The 27,336-nt window shown below is 39.7% G+C and overlaps 1 protein-coding gene and 1 pseudogene across 1 annotated transcript; one reads left to right on the forward strand and one right to left on the reverse strand.

Moving 5' to 3' along the window:
- Positions 1 to 771: 771 nt before the first annotated feature.
- The window catches only part of LOC139424753 (zinc finger protein ZFP2-like), a 122,209-nt pseudogene continuing 95,644 nt past the window's right edge, over positions 772 to 27,336 (reverse strand).
- LOC139424748 (zinc finger protein ZFP2-like) lies at positions 16,641 to 25,099 on the forward strand. The gene is made up of 2 exons (XM_071176864.1): positions 16,641 to 17,148; positions 22,557 to 25,099. The coding sequence occupies exons 1-2, from the start codon at positions 16,821 to 16,823 to the stop codon at positions 23,765 to 23,767; spliced, it is 1,539 nt and encodes a 512-aa protein (XP_071032965.1). The 5' UTR covers positions 16,641 to 16,820; the 3' UTR covers positions 23,768 to 25,099.

Genomic DNA, 27,336 nt, shown 5'->3' on the forward strand with positions numbered 1-27,336 from the left:
ATATCTATTAGGAGGAAGATCAGGTTGTACTTGCTGTTGAAACTAACATCTAAAAAAACACATGGAAATGGGAGATATCTTTTAGATCACTGGTTAGAGGACAACCTGCAGAAGACAGTCAACTACATTTTGGAGAGATGCATTTAAATGTAGGGGTCGCTAAACAAAGGAACGCAACACTTATTTGTCATAACATTTGGGGCGGCAGGGTAGCCTAGTGGTTAGAGCGTTGGACTAGTCACCGAAAGGCTGCAAGTTCAAATCCCCGAGCTGACAAGGTACAAATATGTAGTTCTGCCCCTGAACAAGGCAGGTTAACCCACTGTTCCTAGGCCATCATTGAAAATAAGAATTTGTTCTTCACTGACGGTTAAATAAAGGTAATAACTCATCGATATCATGTTAAAATCAATTGTGTGAGATGAGGTTGTACGCCCTGCTAAAACGAACAGCTCAAAAACCACACAGAATCTGGGAGTAATGTGTACATCCCTGGTTAGAGGACAATTAGTGGAGAACAGCTTGCAATATTTTGAGTTGTTGCATTTTGATTCAAGTGGGTCAACAACATGACACAGCTCTTTTTGTGTTAGTCACTTTATGTTAAGTCACATAAATAATACTCTTCCATTTCAGAGCCTGGATTCTCCCCCAGAGGCTAATATCCATATCATGTTGAAATCAAATGATAAGGGGGCAAAAGTTTAGGCTTCTACATTGTGACATTATTAAAATACTCCTACTACAAAGTGTTAACATTCAACATTGATATCATGAAACAACTCCTTCATGTATTTTCTGATGTTTGATCAGACACCTTTTATCAGAGTATCTCTTGTCACATTGATTACATCTATAAGGATTCTCTCCTGTGTGTGTTCTCTGGTGTAAATTCAGCTGGGCAGATATGGCAAAACTCTTCCCACATTGATCACAGCTATATAAGGTTTCTCTCCCGTGTGTGTTCTCCGGTGTGATATCATGCCGCTTAGCTGAGTAAAACTTTTCCCACATTGAGTACAGCTATAAGGTTTCTCTCCTGTGTGTGTTCTCTGGTGTGATATCAGGCTGTTTAGGTGAGTAAAACTCTTCCCACATTCATTACAGCTATACGGTTTCTCTCCTGAGTGTGTTCTCTGGTGTGATATCAGGGTGTTTAGCCAAGTAAAACTCTTCCCACATATACCACAGATATAAGATTTCTCTCCAGTGTGTGTTCTCTGGTGTGATATCATGCTGGTTGAATGAGTAAAACTCTTCCCACATTGAGTACAGCTATAAGGTTTCTCTACTGTGTGGATTCTCTGATGAATTTTAATGCCTGCTGAGGAGGTGAATCTCTTCCCACCATCAGAGCAGCAGTGAAGTCTCCTCCCTGTGGGTCTCTAGCTGGTGTTTCTTGAGTTGTTCTGATGTGGAGAGACTCTTCTCTGCCTCATGAGGTTGTTGAGGCTCTCCAGAGGAACCACGGTAGTCCGGTCTCTCTCCTGCGTGAACAACAAAGTCAGACAGATGGTTAAAGGCCCACAACAGCGGAAATCCACTGTAAAAAGTGATGCCAACAGCGTAGCTATGATGCTGTACAACAAACAATTGACTTTGTAATAAATGTAATGATTATTTGACATTTGTCTTAAAATGAGCAATAACAGTCATATTTTGTCTTGTTTTCACATTGGTAGTAACATCTAAGCTTGTAGACTACAAATAAGTTATTCATGTTGTTGAAACTGTAAGCAGTGTGCCAGACGACTTTTGGTCTCCAATATAGGCCCCTTTCTGTGTTTAATAAAATTGTGGCACGAGTGCGATGCAAATGCAATTTGGTTGTAGAAACTCCTCCCTGCTAATGAGGAAACCGCTGGTTATGGATGTAGTAAATCTGCTAATGAGGAAACCACTAGTTATGGATGTAGTATATCTGGTAATGAGGAAACCACTAGTTATGGATGTAGTACATCTGGTTGTAGAAACTCCTCCCTGCTAATGAGGAAACAATAGTTACGGATGTCGTAAGGCAAAAATGGTGAGCAAAGATTTTAGTTTTCATGATGTATTCTGAATGTGAATATGGGAAAACTCAGGGGAGTAACCTCCATTTCCAGGTTGCTTATGAGTGCATTTCACACTACTTTGGATTATAATTGTAAAGCTCGGTTGAATGTCCTGCTTAATATGTTTGTGTCATCATCGCAAATCAACCGCTTTGTAGTTAAAAAACCCATCAACCAGTAAAATGCTCTTTGCCTTTTCCATCAGCCTGACAATGAGGGTTTGTACACTGTTTGTTAAATTGGCCCATAACTTCACCTAACAAATATAGGAAAATTGCTCTGTGTGTTGTACAATAGCCTATCCATCAATGAACAGTTCTCTACACATTATGTGTCCAAACACGAGACACTATAGTAAATCAAGCAGACAATAACACACTATAAACATCAATTTGTTAGGGATGTTGGATCCAACGTGGAGCACATCATAACTGTCTTGAACCGAGTGAAGAAGCACTTTGGTTGTTGTTGCATGTCGTGATGTTTGTCATGTGACTGTCATTCAGAAAATGATTTCCTGGATCAGCTGATGATAGTTGAACATGTGACTGTAACTAAACAGCTACAGTATTAAGAATTGTGTGTAACTATTGAAGAACCACGTTAATGACAGTATCCATTTGGGTGTTGTCAATAAAGTTAAGGTGAATCTCGGTTAGAACCATTGGATTTTGAATACTCTGAAATTATTTAGAATTTCTTTGAGCATGAAAACTGTTTTCCCAGCGTAATATAAGGAGACACTAAATGTTACGTAGGTAGAGAGCATTTCAGACATCTGAATACAAAAAACTGTCCTAACAAGACAATAACCTAAACCACAAGGCCAAATCTACACTCGAGGAGCTTACCAAGATGACTTTGAATGCTCCTGAGTGGCCTAGTTAAATCGTCTTGAAAGTCTATGGCAAGGCTTTAAAATGGCTTTCTAGCAATGATCAACAACCAACTTCACAGAACAGGAAGGATTTAAAAAAGAATAAGGAATATTCACATGAAGATCTGTCTCCTATTGGATGACATCACGACTTCCCATCAAGCCAAATCCTTAAATGCCTTACGATGACATCACTCACTCCTTCAAGTTTGCAGTTCTCAAAAAAAAACACTATTTTGCCCAAAACATTTATTTGTTTCCCTTTAATGTGTTTATACTTTACTGTATTTTCTATATTATTATTTTTTTAATTCACTGGAGGACGTCATGAACAATTAATATTTTTTTTCCACCTTTATTTAACCAGCTGAGAACAAGTTCTCATTTACAAATGCGACCTGGCAAAGATAAAGCAAAGCAGTGCGACAAAAACAACAGAGTTACATGTGGGATAAACAAACGTACAGTCAATAACACTATAAAAATATATATACAGTGTGTGCAAATGGAGTACAGAGGCAATAAAGGCAATAAGGCAATAAATAGGCCATAGTAGCAAAGTAATTACAATTTAGCATTAACACTGGAGTGATAGATGTGCAAGTAGAAATACTGGCGTGAGCAAAAAATGTAAATAAAAACATGAATAAGGTAGGCAGTTGGATGGGCTATTTACAGATGGGCTGTGTACAGCTGCAGCAATCGGTGAGCTGCTCAGATAGCAGATGCTTAAAGTTAGTGAGGGAGATAAGTCTCCAACTCCAGCGATTTTTGCTATTCGTTCCATTCGTTCCAGTCCAGAGAACTGGAAGGAAAGGCGGCCCAACGTAGGTGTTGGCTTTGGGGATGACCAGTGAGATATACCTCCTGGAGCGCAAGCTATGGGTGTGTGTTGCTTTGGTGACCAGTGAACTGAGTTAAGGTGGCATAGCAAAGACTTATAGATGACCTGGAGCCAGTGGGTTTGGAGACGACTATGTAGCGAGGGCCAGCCGACGAGAGCAGTGCTATATGGGGATATGGTGACCAGCTATATCTAGAGTCCATAATATATTATGCCAGACCAGCTACATCTAGAATCCATAATATTTTATGACAGACCAGCTACATCTACTGTCTCAATTATTATATGGCAGACCAGCTAGATCTACTGTCTCAATTATATTATGACGGACCAGCTCGATCTACTATCTCAATAATTTTATGGCAGACCATCTAGATCTAATGTCTTACTTGAATTAGGAAATACCAGCTAGTTATACTGTCTCTATTATATTATGACAAACATGCTAGATCTACTGTCTCTACTATATATTATGACAGACAAGCTACATCTACTGTATTTATTATATTACGACATACCAGCTATATCTATTGTCTATATTATATTATGACACATCAGCTATGTCTACTGTCTCAATTATATTATGACACATCAGCTATATCTACTGTCTTAATTATATTATGACAGACCAGAAATATATACTGTCTCAATTATATTATTACAGACCAGCTACACCTACAGTCTCTAATATATTATGACAGACCAGCTAGATCTACAGTCTCAATTATATTATGGCAGATCAGCTACATCTACTCTCTCAATTAAACTACGAAAGACCGGCTAGACAGTAGTCTCTACTGGCTTTATTATATTACAACAGACCAGCTATATCTACTGTCTCTATTATGTTATGACTGACCAGCTATATCTACTGTCTCTATTATATTATGACAGACCAGCTAGATCTACTGTCTCTATTATATTATGGCAGACCAGCTAGAATTAATGTCTCTATTATATTATGACAGACCAGCTAGAATTACCGTCTCTGCTATTTTTTGACAGAACAGCTATATCTACTGTCTCAATTATATTATGGCAGACCAGCTAGATCTACTGTCTAATCTATATTATGACAGACCAGTTAGATATTATCTCTATTATATTATGACAGTCCAGCTACATCTACTGGCTTTAATATTTTACAACAGAGCAGTTAGATCTACTGTCTCTTCTATATTATGACAGACCAGCTAGATCTACTGTCTCAATTATATTATGACATACCAGCTAGATGTACTGTCTCAGTTATATTATGACAGTAGATTTAGCTGGTCTGTCATAATGTAATAGAGATAATAGATCTAGCTGGTCTGCCATAATATAATAGAGACAGCAGATCTAGCTGGTCTGTCATAATGTAAAAGAGGCAGTAGATATAGCTGGTCTGTTGTAATACAATAAAGACAGATGTAGCTGGTCTGGCATAATATAAGAGAGACATTAGATCCAGCTTGTATGTCATAATATAAAATAGACAGTAGATCTAGCTGGTCTGTTATAATATAATTAAGACGGTAGATCTAGCTTTTCTGTCGTAATATAATAGAGACAATAGATATAGCCGGTCTGTCGTAATTTAATAGAGACAGTAGTTATAGCTGGTCTGTTGTAAAATAAAAGACAGTAGATGTAGCTGGTCTGTCATAATATAGAAGAGATAATAGATCTAGCTGGCCTGTCATAATATAGAAGAGGCATTAGATCTAGCAGGTCTGTCATAATATAATAGAGACAGTAGATCTAGCAGGTCTGTCATAATATAATAGAGACAGTAGATCTAGCTGGTCTTTCGTAATATAACTGAGATAGACCAGCTAAATCTACTGTCTTTATTACATTTACAACAGACCAGCTAAAACTATTGTCTCAATTATATTACGAAAGACCAGCTAGATTTACTCTCTAGTATATTATGACAGACCTGCTACATCAACTGTTTTTATTATATTACAACAGACCAGCTAAATCTACTGTCGCTATTATATTATGACAGACCAGCTAAATCCACTGTCGCTATTATATTACAACAGACCAGCTAAATCTACTGTCGCTATTATATTATGACAGACCAGCTAAATCCACTGTCGCTATTATATTACAACAGACCAGCTAAATCTACTGTCGCTATTATATTATGACAGACCAGCTAAATCCACTGTCGCTATTATATTACAACAGACCAGCTAAATCTACTGTCTCTACTATATTATGACAGACAATCTGGATCTATTATCTCAATTATATTACGAAAGACCAGCTAGATCTGTCTCATTTATATTATGACAGACCAGCTATATCTACTGTCTCAATAATATTATGACAGACCCGCTACATCTACTGTCGCTATTATATTATGACAGACCAGCTAAATCTACTGTCGCTATTATATTACAACAGACCAGCTAAATCTACTGTCTCTACTATATTATGACAGACAATCTGGATCTATTATCTCAATTATATTACGAAAGACCAGCTAGATTTACTCTCTCTAGTATATTATGAAAGACCAGCTAGATCTGTCTCATTTATATTATGACAGACCAGCTATATCTACTGTCTCAATAATATTATGACAGACCCGCTACATCTACTGTCGCTATTATATTATGACAGACCAGCTAAATCTACTGTCGCTATTATATTATGACAGACCAGCTAGATCTAGTGTCTCTATTATATTACGACAGACCAGCTAGATCTTGTGTCTTTATTATATTATGACAGACCAGCTCGATCTACTGTTTCTATTATATTTTGACAGACGAGATTGATCTATTGTCTCTATTATATTATGACAGACCAGCTAGATCTACTTTCTCTACTATATTATGACAGACCAGCTAGATCAACTATCTCTATTAGATTATGACACACCAGCTAGATCTACTGTCTCTATTATGTTATTACAGAGCAGGTAGTTCTACTGTCTCTACTATATTATGACAGACAAGCTAGATCTACTGTCTCTATTATATTACTACAGCCCAGCTACATCGACTGTCTTTATTATATTACAACAGACCAGCTAAATCTACTGTCGCTATTATATTATGACAGACCAGCTAAATCTACTGTCGCTATTATATTACAACAGACCAGCTAAATCTACTGTCTCTACTATATTATGACAGACAATCTGGATCTATTATCTCTATTAAATTACGACAGACCAGCTATATCTACTGTCTTTATTATATTTACAACAGACCAGCTAAAACTATTGTCTCAATTATATTACGAAAGACCAGCTAGATTTTCTCTCTCTAGTATATTATGAAAGACCAGCTAGATCTACTGTCTCATTTATATGACAGACCAGCTATATCTACTGTCTCAATAATATTATGACAGACCCGCTACATCTACTGTCGCTATTATATTATGACAGACCAGCTAAATCTACTGTCGCTATTATATTATGACAGACCAGCTAGATCTACTGCATATATTATATTATGACATATACGCTAGATAAAATGTCACTATTATATTATGACAGACCAGCTAGATCTACTGTCTCTATTATAATATGACAGACCAGCTAGATCAACTGTCTCTACTATATTATGACAGAACAGCTAGATTTACTGTCTACTATATTATGACAGAACAGCTAGATCTACTGTCTACTATATTATGACATACCAGCTAGATCTAGTGTCTCTACTATATTATGACATACCAGCTCGATCTAGTGTCTTTATTATATTATGACAGACCAGCTCGATCTACTGTTTCTATTATATTATGACAGACCAGCTAGATCAACTATCTCTATTACATTATGACACAACAGCTAGATCTACTGTCTCTATTATGTTATTACAGAGCAGGTAGTTCTACTGTCTCTACTATATTATGACAGACCAGCTAAATCTACTGTCGCTATTATATTATGACATACCAGCTAGATCCACTGTCGCTATTATATTACAACAGACCAGCTAAATCTACTGTCGCTATTATATTATGACAGACCAGCTAAATCCACTGTCGCTATTATATTACAACAGACCAGCTAAATCTACTGTCGCTATTATATTATGACAGACCAGCTAAATCCACTGTCGCTATTATATTACAACAGACCAGCTAAATCTACTGTCTCTACTATATTATGACAGACAATCTGGATCTATTATCTCAATTATATTACGAAAGACCAGCTAGATCTGTCTCATTTATATTATGACAGACCAGCTATATCTACTGTCTCAATAATATTATGACAGACCCGCTACATCTACTGTCGCTATTATATTATGACAGACCAGCTAAATCTACTGTCGCTATTATATTACAACAGACCAGCTAAATCTACTGTCTCTACTATATTATGACAGACAATCTGGATCTATTATCTCAATTATATTACGAAAGACCAGCTAGATTTACTCTCTCTAGTATATTATGAAAGACCAGCTAGATCTGTCTCATTTATATTATGACAGACCAGCTATATCTACTGTCTCAATAATATTATGACAGACCCGCTACATCTACTGTCGCTATTATATTATGACAGACCAGCTAAATCTACTGTCGCTATTATATTATGACAGACCAGCTAGATCTAGTGTCTCTATTATATTACGACAGACCAGCTAGATCTTGTGTCTTTATTATATTATGACAGACCAGCTCGATCTACTGTTTCTATTATATTTTGACAGACGAGATTGATCTATTGTCTCTATTATATTATGACAGACCAGCTAGATCTACTTTCTCTACTATATTATGACAGACCAGCTAGATCAACTATCTCTATTAGATTATGACACACCAGCTAGATCTACTGTCTCTATTATGTTATTACAGAGCAGGTAGTTCTACTGTCTCTACTATATTATGACAGACAAGCTAGATCTACTGTCTCTATTATATTACTACAGCCCAGCTACATCGACTGTCTTTATTATATTACAACAGACCAGCTAAATCTACTGTCGCTATTATATTATGACAGACCAGCTAAATCTACTGTCGCTATTATATTACAACAGACCAGCTAAATCTACTGTCTCTACTATATTATGACAGACAATCTGGATCTATTATCTCTATTAAATTACGACAGACCAGCTATATCTACTGTCTTTATTATATTTACAACAGACCAGCTAAAACTATTGTCTCAATTATATTACGAAAGACCAGCTAGATTTTCTCTCTCTAGTATATTATGAAAGACCAGCTAGATCTACTGTCTCATTTATATGACAGACCAGCTATATCTACTGTCTCAATAATATTATGACAGACCCGCTACATCTACTGTCGCTATTATATTATGACAGACCAGCTAAATCTACTGTCGCTATTATATTATGACAGACCAGCTAGATCTACTGCATATATTATATTATGACATATACGCTAGATAAAATGTCACTATTATATTATGACAGACCAGCTAGATCTACTGTCTCTATTATAATATGACAGACCAGCTAGATCAACTGTCTCTACTATATTATGACAGAACAGCTAGATTTACTGTCTACTATATTATGACAGAACAGCTAGATCTACTGTCTACTATATTATGACATACCAGCTAGATCTAGTGTCTCTACTATATTATGACATACCAGCTCGATCTAGTGTCTTTATTATATTATGACAGACCAGCTCGATCTACTGTTTCTATTATATTATGACAGACCAGCTAGATCAACTATCTCTATTACATTATGACACAACAGCTAGATCTACTGTCTCTATTATGTTATTACAGAGCAGGTAGTTCTACTGTCTCTACTATATTATGACAGACCAGCTAAATCTACTGTCGCTATTATATTATGACATACCAGCTAGATCCACTGTCGCTATTATATTACAACAGACCAGCTAAATCTACTGTCGCTATTATATTATGACAGACCAGCTAAATCCACTGTCGCTATTATATTATGACAGACCAGCTAAATCTACTGTCGCTATTATATTATGACAGACCAGCTAGATCTACTGCATATATTATATTATGACATATACGCTAGATAAAATGTCACTATTATATTATGACAGACCAGCTAGATCTACTGTCTCTATTATAATATGACAGACCAGCTAGATCAACTGTCTCTACTATATTATGACAGAACAGCTAGATTTACTGTCTACTATATTATGACAGAACAGCTAGATCTACTGTCTACTATATTATGACATACCAGCTAGATCTAGTGTCTCTACTATATTATGACATACCAGCTCGATCTAGTGTCTTTATTATATTATGACAGACCAGCTCGATCTACTGTTTCTATTATATTATGACAGACCAGCTAGATCAACTATCTCTATTACATTATGACACAACAGCTAGATCTACTGTCTCTATTATGTTATTACAGAGCAGGTAGTTCTACTGTCTCTACTATATTATGACAGACCAGCTAAATCTACTGTCGCTATTATATTATGACATACCAGCTAGATCTACTGCATATATTATATTTTGACATACAGGCTAGATTAAATGTCTCTATTTTATGACAGACCAGCTAGATCTACTGTCTCTATTATATTATGACAGACAAGCTAGATCAACTGTCTCTATTATATTACGGCAGACCAGCTAGATCTACTGCATATATTATATTATGACATACAGGCTAGATTAAATGTCTCTATTTTATGGCAGACCAGCTAGATCTTCTGTTTTTTATATAATATGACAGACCAGCTGGATCTACTTTCTTTATTATATTATGTCAGACCAGCCAGATCTTCCTTATCTATTATATTTTGACAGACCTGCTAGATCTGCCTTCTCTACTATATTATGACAGACCAGCTAGATCTACTGTCTAATTCTGGTTGTTTTAGGGACTCCTGAAATAAACAGCAAACCAGGCTGTCATTTTGTGATACAGTGGATGTATAGAATCTAGCTAGCTGAAGAATTTTCTGCATATTGAATGTGCAATTTTGTAAGCTTTCCTTTCTGATATTTGCCATGCAGATAGATTACATAACGTAGCTAGCTATGGCCTTGCTTATTGTGCAGTGGATGATCAAATACCTGTATGCCCATGGATGTGTAGCTAGATATCTAGCCGATCTGTGTATGGACCCAACCGTTTGGTATACATATTAGTTCAGAACCTAGCTATGAACCTCAGCTATCATAACCAGTTGTATCAACTTCAAAAGAGCCTGAATGACATTAATTGATTGAGTAGAATATGATGTACCAAGGATGCAAGTTTTATATACATGTAGTTATTACCATGCATGAGATCCCCACATTGTAGTCTGTACATTTAATATATTCACTGATCATGTACTCTATCTTGGTAAATAAAGGTACTTTAGGTATGAATGTATTTTTTTTTCCGTTCACAACTTGCAGACTTGTTTACGTGTTGCTGTGCGTTTTGTTGCCAACCTACTTTGCTACCTGACAACTTTACGGTTTTTACTTTTTAATTACCGTTTATATTTTTGTTTTTTCCCCTCAACTTTTTCACTCCGGACGCTTTATATGGACATGGTTCGTCAGGACCTCCAACAGCCGAAGCTAAGTAGTAACATTAACATGATGCCTTCTAATTGCAGTCGCTGTACTCATAATATACAGGAGAACGATCGCCTTACGGCGAGGATAGCTGTGCTACAAGCCCAGCTTCAGACGCAATCGTTAGGCAATGGTAATTTCAGTGTAGGGAAGGATGAAACAGCGTCTGTACCACCAGTAAGTACAGATAGTATAAATCCCCTCGCACGGTCCCCGCAGCCGGACAACTTTCTCACGGTTTCTGGAAGGAAATGCTGTAGGAATGCTCAACCGGTGTCGCTCATTCAGCCGGCAGAAACTTTCAACCGGTTTTCCCCATTAAGCAGCGAGTCGGAGTCAGAGGCCGAGCCTTCTCTTGTCTCTACTCCTCCCGTTACGGGGTCTGAGACGCCGTAGCTTCCCACCATTAGCTCTGACAAATTGAAAACTCTAGTCATTGGCGACTCCATTACCCGCAGTATTAGACTTAAAACGAATCATCCAGCGATCATACACGGTTTACCAGGGGGCAGGGCTACCGACGCTAAGGCTAATCTGAAGATGGTGCTGGCTAAAGCTAAAACTGGCGAGTGTAGAGAGTATAGAGATATTGTTATCCACGTCGGCACCAACGATGTTCGGATGAAACAGTCAGAGATCACCAAGCGCAACATAGCTTCAGCGTGTAAATCAGCTAGAAAGATGTGTCGGCATCGAGTAATTGTCTCTGCCCCCCTCCCAGTTAGGGGGAGTGATAAGCTCTACAGCAGAGTCTCACAACTCAATCGCTGGTTGAAAACTTTTCTGCCCCTCCCAAAAGATAGAATTTGTAGATAATTGGCCTTCTTTCTGGGACTCACCCACAAACAGGACCAAGCCTGACCTGCTGAGGAGTGACAGACTCCATCCTAGCTGGAGGGGTGCTCTCATCTTATCTACCAACATAGACATGGCTCTAACTCCACAATGAAATAGGGAGCAGGCCAGGCAGCAGGCTATTAGCCAGCCTGCCAGCATAGTGGAGTCTGCCACTAGCACAGTCAGTGTAGTCAGCTCAGCTATCCCCATTGAGACCGTGTCTGTGCCTCGTCCTAGGTTGGGCCAAACTAAACATGGCGGTGTTCGCCTTAGCAATCTCACTAGGATAAAGACCTCCTCCATTCCTGTCATTATTGAAAGAGATCATGATACCTCACATCTCAAAATAGGGCTACTTAATGTTAGATCCCTTACTTCAAAGGCAATTATAGTCAATGAACTAATCACTGATCATAATCTTGATGTGATTGGCCTGACTGAAACATGGCTTAAGCATGATGAATTTACTATGTTAAATGAGGACTCACCTCCCGGCTACACTAGTGACCATATCCCCCCGTGCATCCCGCAAAGGCGGAGGTGTTGCTAACATTTACGATAGCAAATTTCAATTTACAAAAAAATAAAATAATAATAAAATAAAAAACACACTACGTTTTCGTCTTTTGAGCTTCTAGTCATGAAATCTATGCAGCCTACTCAATCACTTTTTATAGCTACTGTTTTACAGGCCTCCTGGGCCATATACAGCATTCCTCATTGAGTTCCCTGAATTCCTATCAGACCTTGTAGTCATAGCAGATAATATTCTAATCTTTGGTGACTTTAATATTCACAGACCCACTCCACAGACCCACTCCAAAAGGCTTTCGGAGCCATCATCGACTCAGTGGGTTTTGTCCAACATGTCTCTGGACCCACTCACTGTCACAGTCATACTCTGGACCTAGTTTTGTCCCATGGAATAAATGTTGTGGATCTTAATGTTTTCCCTCATAATCCTGGACTATCGGACCACCATTTTATTACGTTTGCAATTGCAACAAATAACCTGCTCAGACCTCAACCAAGGATCAAAAGTCGTGCTATAAATTCACAGACAACACAACGATTCCTTGATGTCCTTCCAGATTCCCTCTGTCTACCCAAGGACGCCAGAGGACAAAAATCAGTTAACCACCTAACTGAGGAACTCAATTCAACCTTGCGCAATACCCTAGATGCAGTTGCACCCCTAAAAACTAAAAATATTTCTCATAAGAAACTAGCTCCCTGGTACACAGAAAATACCCGAGCTCTGAAGCAAGCTTCCAGAAAATTGGAACGGAAATGGCGCCACACCAAACCAAAAGGTTGCAAGTTAAAATCCCCAAGCTGACAAGGTACAAATCTGCCATTCTGCCCCTGAACAGGCAGTTAACCCACTGTTCCTAGGCTGTCATTGAAAATAAAAATGTGTTCTTAACTGACTTGCCTGGTTAAATAAAGGTAATGACCTTTATCTGCATTGATCTGATAAACACAGGATAGGTGTAGTATTTAATCAAATTAGACTTCATCTCAACCAGTAGAGAATGTGAAATGCTTTATTGAAAAGCTCATTATCCAAGTGTTATAAATACAAGTTCAATCTGTACTTCAATGCACAGATGTTGTGCATTATAAAGAAAGAGGTAGCGGGAGAGGTGTAAAAGTCAGAAAGGGAAAGAGGTAAGCACATAGGAGCAGGGAAGGCAGCACTGTGGCTCTCACAGTGCTACCTAAATATTCTCTCAGTTCATCACAATTCCATAACCTTTGGGCCAACTAGAGACACTGCTATCTTAAAAGCAGGTGAGGTGGCGATGATGGGACTGGGGGTTGGCATCCTCTCACATCAAAACATATCTGCAGACGAGAGACAGATGAGAGAGAGAGAGCATGTTTAAGCCTTGTATTTTTATTTTTCATTCTAACATTGTTAGTCATCAATCAGGAGGTGAAATGTAAAACTGACCTTGGATCATTAACTCTGGGACTACTGCATCTATCTGTATTTCAATGTAAAGCATCTCTTTAATAATTGTGACGTAGAAGTCCGTCACTGGTCGCGGGCAGCATTTGGTTCTTTAACGCACGCACACATTCATTACACCTCCCTGCTCCGTTATAAGATAAGTTAACAATGTGGGTCGACACACAAGTTAACTTCTCTGTCTTAGTGCATACATTTCACACTTGTCAATGTTCGTATTTAATATAAGTAATATGTATTATACTTATCTATGTTGTGGATGAGCGCGTTGTTTGTTTGTTCTGTTCCTCTCTCTCCCTATCTCTGTAGCGTCCGGGTATGCTGGATAATGACCCAAGCAAAGGAAATTGGTCTGACTTTGTAGTGCCTGTCCCAAATGGCTCAATAATGTAAATGTGCATATTGAAAGACACTGTCTGTAGTGATGTCATTTTGTAAATGTTATGTGGAAATGTTGTTTAAAAAACGTGTTGCAATGTATATCCTTTAGTATGTTTAGTTTATGGAAAATGTAGGTTTTTATAGTAGGTAAAATGTAGGTAATTGCTTAATTAATTAGTGTTAATTGTTCTGAGGGGATGGGCTAGCCCTACAAAAGGAGCCTCTCAGTTCATGGGGAGGCATTTTGGATTGAGCTGTGAATGGGGCAACATTGTTTTTAGCGGTCCCATAAGGTAATGTTGTTTTTAGCGGTCCCATAAGGTATACCTTTGATGGCAGTACTGTTGTTTTTGTTCCGGAATCACTATGTAAATAAACACCCTTGCACAGAAGAACTTTTGCGCCTCCGACATCTTTTTATTTTGATAGAGGTTAGGTTTTACAGTATAGCCTTCTGGCCTACTCTACTTGACAATAATACTTCCTGTATAATATAAACTGACCTGGGATCATTAACTCTGGGACTACTGCATCTATATCTGTATTTCAATGTAAAGCATCTCTTTAATAATAGTTACTGTTGACCTGACCAAGTGACCTCTCACATCTGATCATGCTGTGCCCTCGATGTAGCCAGTTCAGATGCAGGAGGGGTTCACCGACACAACTGACATAACCTAGAGGATTTAGGGAGAAGGGGAGAGAGGGATGAAGTGAAGGAGACTGTTATTGACAAACTAAGGTAGTTAAAGTGACAGTGTTCAACAGGAATCTGTGTGTGTCCACACCACATTAAGTGGCTGCAGAGTACTTTATGCTGAAAAACATGAACGGACACTGTCGTGGAGAATTGCCTCAGAAATATAATACTCTTACAAGAACTTGTGAATTCAATAAAGACTTTAATACAAGTAGCACAACTGAGCCCTTCCATGGAAGGACCCTATCACAAACATAACAGGGCCGAGCCCCCCCATGGAAAGAGACTAAATTCTCATATTACAGAGTCCTGCCTTTATAGGATTCTGTCTTTGCATAACGTATAGAGTCCCCTCCCTCTATATGAAAATAGCTTCCCTTGACCTTTCTCCATTATTTTATTTTAATCTCCGAGCTTGCTTGGTCACGCCCACTAACGCTCATATCTGCTTTTGGTTAGGTTATAATGATGGTAGAACCCTTTTCACGTCCTAAAAATAATGTATGCATTGCATGCTTACGTTTCGCGTGTTAGTCATCAGTTATCTTGCTTACATTCTTCTTCCTGTACCCTTCTGACCATAGTACGTCCAGCTGTCATAAATGTACGTATGGTCTTGGTTAATGTACTCTTTCAAAAATAGAGTATAGCCTGAGTGTCATATGGCCTGGTTGAACTTGACATTGGTGTCTGTCTTTAAGCGGCATCTAGTCCATCTGCTGACTGGACGCAGTTGAGTAAATATACATGAATAAAGACAGACACCAATGTCAAATTCAATAGCCTTGTTTGTGCATTGTACAAATCCCTACATGTGGAGTCCGGGGAACAGTCCGGCTAGTCAAATAGCTATCAACTACACTCCGTAACAAAAACCCACATGGAAAACTGAGATTCGGCAAATAACATATGGGTTTTTGTTACGGAGTGACTTGTTTGACACCAAACCAACAACAGTAGTTACTAAAACATAAATTGCTAATGTATGATGTAAAAGGTGGATTTTATGATGTAATGTCAACTTTATACTTTTCTATCCCGGGACCATTCAATTTTCAACTCACCCACAGCAATTCTCCATAAATCTGCTGTGGATTACCCAGAATCCCGAAATAAATTAATACATATGTTACAATTCAAAAACATATCTGTTTGTGCTTATAAGGAACCAGATCTTCAATTCAACTAAGTTACTATGTCTTTAACTACACTGTGTTGTTACACTGGTGAGTAAAAACTCAGGCGTCCTGCACCTTAACTTGTTGTCTGAAAACAAAATACATTTTTTACTCAACTGCGTTACCCACTCCAGTCAGCTGAGGGCGGTCTGGGAATTTAAGGTTATGCTGCTGGTGTGACGTATAATCTAGTGGACGGAACGCTTCTTTCAGCAGCAGCAACAACAGTTAGTCAGCCACCTCGGTAGCCTGCTAGACAAAATAGCCGAACCAATAAAGCTCTTTAGACTTTTTCGTGTATATTAGCCACTGTGTTTTAAACACACTTCTGTCGTCTACTTAGTTATCCGATTTAATTACATATTTACGGTGTTGTTATTATTCAGCTAGCGGGCTGGTTAAGTTAGCATTAGCTTAGCTAGCTAACATCCCCGACCATGCGGTCACTAAGCTTCTCTCCTTCTAAAGAGGAGGAAGATATCACAGTAAAACAAGAAGTAGAGGGCGAGGCCGTTACTGTGAAAGAAGAGGAAGACGCGTTCAGTGTGAAAGAGGAGGAGGATGTTACAGTAAAAGGAGAGGAAGATGCAGTTTATGGCGTGAAAGTGGAGGAGGAGATGACTGTTACACCGAAAAAGGAGGAAGAAGAGGAGGAAACTGGATATCTGGGCCCGGTTTCCCAAACGTGTCATAAGGCATCCAATGGTTCTGACGATGAATTTAGCCATAAGATGGTTTTGAGAAACCGCTCCCTGATTAACACTAGTAAGTACTGTCTTAAAAACAGAGGCAAAAACTCTGCAGTTGTTGGACTGATGTTTGGTGTTAAAGTGGACATCTGCAATTGCTACATCCATATTGTGACTTTTAAATTATTTATAGCCATTTATTCTTGAAGAGTATAACACATGCCTCATGAGCTTAGTTCAACTGTTTTACCCCGTCAGTTCACCAAATAAGCTTTTTTTACTCTAATGTTTAGAAACAATGTAAATCAACACTGTATAGCCTCAACATGGTTAAAACTATCATGTTTATATTTTGGATGGTCAGTCCTTGCATCCATAGGTCTGTCTGTAGTTACATTTCTCCAACCCCATAATCTTCTTATTACCAAAACAGTGGCGGAATGACAGATTTGTTATTGTTTGAACTGCAGATTGCTGGGTTGTGTGGGTTTTTTAAACAGCAACAAAATGACTGCCCAGAGACTTGGTTTGGTGAACAGCTGAGGGATAGTGGAAGGAGAAGTGTAACCACTCTCAAATTCAAAGAGAAAGCTATTGTAGCAACCGTAACCCAACACCTAGCGACCATGTCAAGAAGTTCAGAGATCTTGGCGTAACAGTTATAAGGTGTTGGCTTGACAGTCACTGGACCCAGGTTTGAGTTCAGCAAAGGGCAACCCCCTGAATTCACTACACTATGAATACAAGGACTGGTCATCCATGATGTCATAATGATTGTTTTAACCAGGTTTCTAGGCTATATAGTATATTCTAGAATTCATCCATGCTGTCATAATGATAGTTTAACCAGGTTTCTAGGCTATATATTATATTCTAGAATTCATCCATAATTAGAGGTCAACTGATTATGATTTTTCGATACCGATTATTGGAGGACCAAAAAGGCCGATACCGATTAATTGGTCAATTTAAAAATAAATGTTGTAATAATGACAATCACAACAATACTGAATGAACACTTATTTTAACTTAATATAATACATCAATAAAATCAATTTAGCCTAAAATAAATTATGAAATATGTTCAATTTGGTTTAAATAGTGCAAAAACAATGTGTTGGAGAAGAAGGTAAAAGTGCAACATGAAAGCTGGTGGTTCCTTTTAACATGAGTCTTCAATATTCCCCTGGTAAGAAGTTTTAGGTTGTAGTTATTATAGGAATTATATGACCATTTCCCTCTATACCATTCGTCTTTCATTAACTTCTTGACGCTTACCCATCCCTTTAGCGGGATAATTGTCATCAACAACCACTGAATTGCAGAGCGCCACATTGAAATAATATTAATACAAATATTTATATTCATGAAATCACAAGTGCAATATTGCAAAACACATCTTAGCATTTTGTTAATCCACCTGTGGTGTCAGATTTTGAAAATATGCTTTACGGCGAAAGCAATCCAAGCGTTTGTGTAAGTTTATCGATCACTATACAAAACATTATGAACACCTAGCATCAAAGTAGCTTGGTCACGAAAATCAGAAGAGCAATAAAATGAATCGCTTACCTTTGATCTTCGGATGGTTTCACTCACGAGATTCCCGGTTACAGAATAAATGTTCCTTTTGTTCCATAAATAGTATTTTTATGGCGCTTTATGTTCAGAAATCCCCAGGCTCGAGCGGTCACGACAACGCAGATGAAAATTACAAATAGTATCCGTAATGTCCACAGAAACATGTCAAACGTTTTTTATAATCAAGCCTCAGGTTGTTTTTAAAATATGTAATTGATAATATATCAACCGGCACTGTCTTTTTCGGTAGGAGCGGGAGAGACGATGGCTGCCCAAGCTCTGTTGCGCAAGCAAAACTCATGCGAACACCTGACGCGATGTTATCTTTCTCGCTCATTTTTCAAAATAAAAGCCTGAAACTATGTCTAAGGACTGTTGACACCTTGAGGAAGCCGGAATCTGGTTGATATCTCTTTAAATGGAGCGAAGGCAGGCTATGGAACATGGAGCTTGCAGAATAGAAGCCACTTCCTGGTTGGATTTTCCTCGCGTTTTCGCCTGCAATATCAGTTCTGTTATACTCACAGACAATATTTTGACAGTTTTGGAACCTTTAGAATGTTTTCTATCCTAATCTGTCAATTATATGCACATTCTAGCATCTGTGCCTGAGAAATAGCCCGTTTACTTTGGGAACGTTATTTTTCCAAACATAAAAATAGTGCCCCCTAGCTGAAAGAGGTTAACCTTTGATAATTGGATGTTCTTATAGGCACTTTAGTATTGCCAGTGTAACAGTATAGCTTCCGTCCCTCTCCTCGCTCCTCCCTGGGCTCGATCCAGGAACACACTGACAACAGCCACCCTCGAAGCAGCGTTACCCATGCAGAGCAAGGGGAACAACTACTCTAAGGCTGTGATGTTTGAAACGCTATTAGCGCGCGCTAACTAGCTAGCCATTTCACTTTGGTTACACCAGCCTCATCTCGGGAGTTGATAGGCTTGAAGTCATAAACAGCGCAATGCTTGACGCACAACGAAGAGCTGCTGGCAAAACGCACGAAAGTGCTGTTTGAATGAATGTTTACGCGCCTGCTTCTGCCTACCACCGCTCAGTCAGATACTTAGATACTCGTATACTTGTATGCTCAGTCAGATTATATGCATCGCAGGACACGCTAGATAATATCTAGTAATATCATCAACCATGTGTAGTTAACTAGTGATTATGATTGATTGTTTTTTATAAGATAAGTTTAATGCTAGCTAGCTACTTACCTTGGCTTACTGCATTCACAGTGGAGTGCAACGAGAGAGAGGCAGGTCATTATTGCGTTGGACTAGTTAAATGTAACGTTGCAAGATTGAATCCCCCGAGCTGACAAGGCGAAAATCTGTTGTTCTGCCCCTGAACGAGGCAGTTAACCTACCGTTCCTAGGCCGTCATTGAAAATAAGAATGTGTTCTTAATTGACTTGCCTAGTTAAATAAAGATTAAATAAAGATGTAAAAAAAATATATATATATTTTTAATCGGAAAAATCGCTGTCTAAAAATACAGATTTCCGATTGTTATGAAAACTTGATATCGGCTCCAATTAATCGGCCATTCCGATTAATCGGTCGATCTCTAGTCATAATGATAGTTTAACCAGGTTTCTAGGCTATATAGTATATTCTAGAATTGCCTGTGAAGATTTCCTGTGGGGGCAAATTATTAGAGCTGTTGTTAAGTCATTGTATAATATTCAGCCAATTTATTTTCATAGATTCAATTACATTCATAAATTGGTTTGAAACCTTTGTTTTAAACCCTTCTCAAAGTTGGTGCCTTGACAGATTTGTAAAAATTGTTTGTCATGAAACACTTATTTTATTTTAAATGTAACCTTTATTTAACTAGGCAAGTCAGTTAAGAACAAATTCTTAATTACAATGACTGCCTAACCTGGACGACGCTGGGCCAATTGTGCGATTGTGCCCAATCACGGCCGGTTGTGATACAGCCTGGATTTGAACCAGGGTGTCTGTAGTGACACCTCAAGCACTGAGATGCAGTGTCTGCTGTGCCACTCGGGAGCCCCAGAATCATGTTCCAGTGCTGTCCCCAACTAAAATAACTCTTGGTCAACCAGGAGTCATCTGTTCTTTCTACCAATCGCCCCATGTTTTTTTATAAAATCTATATGTACTGAACTTGTTTGATGCTTTAAGCACGCTGTTTGATTAATTAAATAAGACACACAACCCTGGTTGGTAGGTGATCAAATACTTATGTCATGCAATAAAATGCAAATTAATTACTTAAAAATCATACAATGTGATTTTCTGGATTTTAGATTCTGTCTCTCACAGTTGAAGTGTACCTATGATAAAAATTACAGACCTCTACATGCTTTATAAGTAGGAAAACCTGCTAAATCAGCAGTGTGTCAAATACTTGTTCTCCCCACTGTATCTCCCTCACTAACTTTAAGCATCAGGTATCTGAGCAGCTTACCAATCGCTGCAGCTGTACACAGCCCATCTGTAAATAGCCCATCCAACTGCCTATCTCATCCCCATGTTTTAATTTACTTTTTTTGCTCTTTTGCACACCAGTATTTCTACTTGCACATCTATCACTCCAGTGTTAAATTGTTATTACTTCCCTACTATGGCCTATTTATTGCCGTACTCCATTTGCACGCACTGTATATAGATATTTCTATTGTGTTATTGACTGTACTTTTGTTTATCCCATGTGTAACTCTGTTGTTGTTTTTGTCACACTGCTTTGCTTTATCTTGGCCAGGTTGCAGTTGAGAACTTGTTCTCATCTAGCCTACCTGGTTAAATAAATGTGAAATATATATATTTTTTAAATCTTAGCTTTATTGACAACACTCAAATGGATACTGTCATTAACGCGGTTCTTCAATAATTACACATCATTCTTAATACTGTAGCTGTTTAGTTACAGTCACATGTTCAACTATCTTCAGCTGATCCAGGAAATCATTTTCTGAATGCCAGTCAAATGACAAATATCACGACATGCAACAACAACCAAAGTGCTTCTTCATTCTTCACTCTGGTCAAGACAGTTATGCCGTGCTCCACGTTGGATCCAACATCCCTAACAAATTGATGTTTATAATGTTATTGTCTGATTGATTTATAGTAGGGTCTCGTGTCCAAACAGACTAACAGATACTTAGCTCATAATGTGTAGAGAACTGTTCCTAGATGGATAGGCTGATGTACAACACACAGAGCAGTTTTCCTATATTTGTTGTTAGGTGAAGTTATGAGTCCTACAGTAGGTCTATGTTATTGTTAGGTATAGTTATGGGTCCTACAGTAGGTGTATGGTATAGTTAGGTGGAACAACTTAGCAAACAGTGTACAAACTCTCATTGTCAGGCTGATGAAAAAGCCAAGAAGCATTTTACTGGTTGGTGTTTTTTATGTACAAAGCGGTTGATTTGCGATGATGACACAAACATTATATTAAGCAGGACATTCAAATGAGCCTTACAGTTATAATCCAAAGTAGTGTGAAATGCAGTCATTAGCAACCTGGAAATGGAGGTTACTCCCCTGAGTTTCCCCATTCAGAATACATTGTGAAAAACTACACATTTTGCTCACCATTTTTGCTCCAGGCAGATATACTACATACAATTTTAGCAAACACAGAAAGGGGCCTATATTGGAGACCAAAAGTCATCTGGCACACTAAGAGTTTCAACAACACAAATAACTTATTTCTAGTCTACAATCTTAGATGTTAATACTAATGTGAAAACAAGACTATGACTATTCTTGCTCATTTTAAGACAAATGTCAAATAATCATTACATTCATTACATACGTCAATTGTTGTACAACATCATGGCTACGCTGTTGGCATCACCTTTTACAGTGGAGTTCTGCTGTTGTGGGCCTTTAACCATCTGTATGGCTTTGTCATTCACACAGGAGAGAGACGTGACTATCGTGGACCCTCTGGGGAGCCTCAACAACCTCATGATGCTGACGAGGCAGAGAAGAGTCTCTCCAGATCAGAACTCCTCAAGAAACACCAGCAGAGACCCACAGGGAAGATAAATCATCGCTCTGACTATGGGAAGAGATTCACCTCATCAGCAGGCATTAAAATGCATCAGAGAATCCACACAGTAGAGAAACGTTATTGCTGTACTCAATGTGGGAAGAGTGTTGATACATCTAGCCATCTTATTGTACACCAAAGAACACACACAGGAGAGAAACCTTATAGCTGTGATCAATGTGGGAAGAGTTTTATTCAGCTAAGCAACCTGATATCACACCAGAGAATACACACGGGAGAGAAACCGTATAGCTGTGATGAATGTGGGAAGAGTTTTACTCACATAGGCACCCTGATATCACACAGGAGAATACACACGGGAGAGAAACCGTATAGCTGTGATGAATGTGGGAAGAGTTTTGCTTTTTCGAATAATCTGACTCTTCACCAGAGAACACACACAGGAGAGAAACCTTATAGCTGTACTCAATGTGGGAAGAGTTATACTCATTCAACCAGCCTGATATCACACCAAAGAACACACACAGGAGAGAAACCATATATCTGTGATCAATGTGGAAAGAGTTTTACTCAGCTAAGAAGCCTGGTAACACACCAGAGAACACACACCGGAGAGAGACCGTATAGCTGTGATGAATGTGGGAAGAATTTTGCTAGTTCCCGCAATCTGACTCTTCACCAGAGAACACACACAGGAGAGAAACCCTATAGCTGTACTCAATGTGGGAAGGTTTTTTTTACATCTAGCCTTCTGAAGACACACCAGAGAAGACACACAGGAGAGAAATCTTATAGCTGTACTGTATGTGGGAAGAGTTTTGTTCAATCTGGGGAACTGAAGATTCACCGGAGAACACACACAGGAGAGAAACCGTATAGCTGTAGTCAATGTGGGAAGAGTTTTACTCAGCTAAATGGCCTGATATCGCACCAGAGAACACACACAGGAGAGAAACCTTATAGCTGTGATCAATGTGGGAAGAGTTTTGTTCAGTCTAGCTCTCTGAAGATACACCAGAGAACACACACAGGAGAGAAACCTCATAGCTGTGATCAGTGTGACCAGAGATACTCTGAAAAAAGATCTCTGATCAAACATCAGAAAATACATACATGAAAGATTTGTTTCATGATATCAATGTAATGATTTCACAATGTAGAATGTTTTAACATTGTAGAATTAGCATTTTAATAATGTCACAATGTAGTACCCTAAACCTTTGCCCCCTTATCATTTGATTTCACCATGATATGGATATTAGCCTCGAGGAAATCCAGGCTCTGAATTTGAAGAGTACTATTTATGTGATTTAACAAAAAGTGACTAACACAAAAAGAGCTGAGTTACACTTACCATGTTGGTGACCCACTTGAATCAAAATGCAACACTTCAAAATGTAGCTTGCTGTTTTCTACAAATGGTCCTCTAACCAGTGATGTACACATTATTCCCAGATTCCGTGTGGTTTTTGAGCTGTTAGTTTTAACAGGACGTGCAACCTCATCTCCCTCTCGGCACAATTGATTTCAACATGATATTGATGAGTTATAACAAATAAGTGTTGCGTTCCTTTGTTTAGCGACCCGTACATTTAAATGCATCTCTCCAAAATGTAGCTGAATGTCTTCTGCGGGTTGTCCTCTAACCAGTGAGCTAAAAAATATCTCCCATTTCCATGTGTTTTTTTAGATGTTAGTTTCAACAGCAAGTACAATCTGATCTCCCCCCTAATTGATATCAGTGATTTATTGCTACTTGTCAAAACAACATAATTTATGGTGCTTGTGTCCATGGTGAGGATAACTTAGTTTCTGATTGCCTCAAGATTGGGCAGTCAAAAAGATTTGTGTTTTGTATTTAGCCAGTGCGGTCCATGAATCACAGATTATTTTGACTTTCAGTATTAGAGATGAGTTATGTTCCAAGGGGACGAGAGTTCTAGAAGCAAGTGAGTTTCAGGATGGGAAAAAATACACGTTTTTTCTTGTTTTTAATTGTTGCCTGCCAGTAGACACCATGTTAATATTGTAGAAGGTGAAGCATTGTTGTTGATTATAATGTGAAATGGAAGTTGTTTTCTGTTGGTGGTGCGCATTCTTTTAAGGTGTTACAGTCTTTGGTTTTTCCATTTATGTTTTGAGTTTGGAATTTAGCGTGTATAGCTCGTTAGCACGTAGGACGCATTGATTGGTGTCACCTCATTAGTCAGTATGTGTTACACCTGTGCTGGCTTGTCCATCTCGTTAGTGGGAAGGTGTTTCACCTGAGCTGGTCCAGGTTCTATTTAAGAGTGTCTGGCCCAGTGCTCCAGTTGTCCTGATAGATGTGGAGAGTCAACACCTTTAGTTGCTCCACCTTTTTGGTTAAAGATGTTTTCATTTCAGGTTGAAGCTTCTTTCTGAAGAGAGCTTATTTTTTTAAATGAATCAATACAAGAAAACAAGATCGGTTCCGGGGATTGGTATGGCAAATACCTTACGATTTGCCTGGACTGAAAAGGAGATGGAGCCGTGGAGTAGAGAGACATTTGGAAGGACCATTTTGATGGGATGCCTCAGGATAGAGGTGAAGGAAGTGCTCTGCCTTCAAGGGAACCCGAATGAGAAGGCTTTCGATGTGACGTTTCACAAAGAAGAAAAACATGATGAAGTAATGAAGATGGCAAAGGAAGCGGAGAAAACGGGACCCCTGTGCCATTATGCGGTGACCAGCCTGGCGAAGAACAACTTCAGGGTGGTCACCGTAACCATGTACAATCCGCATGTGAAAGATGAAGAGGTGAGGGCCTTTCTGGGGAGCTACATGGACAATGTTTCCTCAGCGAGGAGGGAGGAGAGGGTTTCTGGAACGGGAGGAGAGGGTTCCAGGCGTTACTCAGGGAGTCCCCGAAGAGTGTGGATGGCTACCTCCATCCTCCGGCGATGTTCTCCCTGGGGGCTGACAGGGGAACACTCTACTATGCCCGTCAGCCCCCGTTCTGCAGGCGTTGTATGGCCTACGGCCATATCCTGGCCTCGTGCAGTGCCAAGAGGTGTCGATTTTGTGGGTCGGAAGAGCACGAGGCCAAGGAATGTGACGAGCCCAAGGCTTGCCACGGGTGTGGCTCAAGAGCACACCTGTGGCTCGTCACAGGTCATACGCGTCTGCAGCTGGGGGGGGAGCGGGGGATGGGGGGAGGAAAGAGAGGACGCATGCGGATTGTACGGATGGCACAGGGGAAAGGACGGAGAAGGGAAGAAGGAAGAGGCGAAAAGAAAGAGGAGAGAAGATGGAAAGAAGGAAAAAGAAGGAGAGATTAAAAAGAAGGTGGAAGAACGTGGAGGAGCAGAGAAGAGGGAGAAGGGGACAGTGGTACGAGAAGGAGTGGAAGAGGGAAGTGGGACAGTGACGGAGAAGGAGGGAGGAGTGGAGGTGGGGGGGGAGGTGGGGGGACAGCCTGCCAGGCTTCCTCGAGGTCGAAATGAGGGATTTGGTGGAGGAGTTAGCGGGAATGGGACGTTGTGTCTCCCCGCTACCTCCTTCACCAAAGAAGAAAGGGATAAAGAGGGGGAGCTTGGCAGGAAGTGAGAGGGAGGGGGGTGTGGAGGGGGAGGGGGGGTTAAGAGAGTGGCGGGGGGGGGGGGGGGGGTCCCAACACCTGTTTGGGGAGATGGGGTCCCCTACATGCAGCCCCGAGGCAAACAGGGAGGGGGGGATGGTGGGTGGGGAGGGAGGACCCAACACACTGCCTGGATCATGGGTTGGGATGGAGGACGGGGGGGCGTCAGGAGAGGAGAAGACGTCCCCGCCGGTGGAGATGGACCAGGGGAGCATCGGGTGAGTCTCCTGGTTTTTCTTTGGGTTTTGGGATTTTTATTTGTTGTAAATAATTAAATGAATAGTTCTGTTTCTTTTTTTAGTCTAAATGTTAGGGGGTTAAGGGATAATGTTAAAAGGAGGGCGGTTTTTTGTTATTTAGAGGGTGTGGGGTTTGATTTCTGTTTTTTACAGGAGGTTCACCTGAGGGATGGTGGGGATGTGTGTAGATTTAAGAGGGAGTGGGATAAGGGGGAATCCTTTTGGGGCATAGGATGGGTGCACTCAACAGGAGTAGGGATTTTGTGTGGGCATAGAGAGGTTAAAATAGAGAACACTTTTGTAATAATGCAGGGTAGAGTTTTGGGGATAGATGTTAAGTTTAGAGAAGCTAGATATAGGTTAATTGGGGTGTATGGGCCACAGGTGGCGGCAGACAGGAGGGAGATGGTGGACTGTCTGGCGCCCCTGTGTGTTACAAACAGGCACTTGGTGATAGGAGGAGACTTTAATATAGATTTAGGGGTAGGCGGTGATAGCAGTGCAGGTGCCATCTCTGGGCTAATGGCTTGCCATGGTCTGGTTGATGGTGGCCTGCACACTACTCGGTCCTACATGGCGCAACTCCTGGGGGGTTGCACGGAGGCTCGACTACATTTTTGTATCCAGGTCTTTGGGTCAGTTGTCTGGGCGGCTGTTGCCTGTTTTCTTCACGGATCACGACGGGGTGTTCCTGCAGGTGGGGTCGCCAGTCTGCCTCTTCGGTAGGGGGTACTGGAAGTTAGATCGGGATATACTGGAGGAGCAGGCTTTCGTTGATGCATTTTTTTGTTTCTTTCGGAGGCTTGACGGCCTCCGGTCCATGTGCGAGGGGGTGTTAGAGTGGTGGG

This window comes from Oncorhynchus clarkii, chromosome 13 (assembly GCF_045791955.1).
Source record: "Oncorhynchus clarkii lewisi isolate Uvic-CL-2024 chromosome 13, UVic_Ocla_1.0, whole genome shotgun sequence".
Taxonomy (NCBI): Eukaryota; Metazoa; Chordata; class Actinopteri; order Salmoniformes; family Salmonidae; genus Oncorhynchus; species Oncorhynchus clarkii.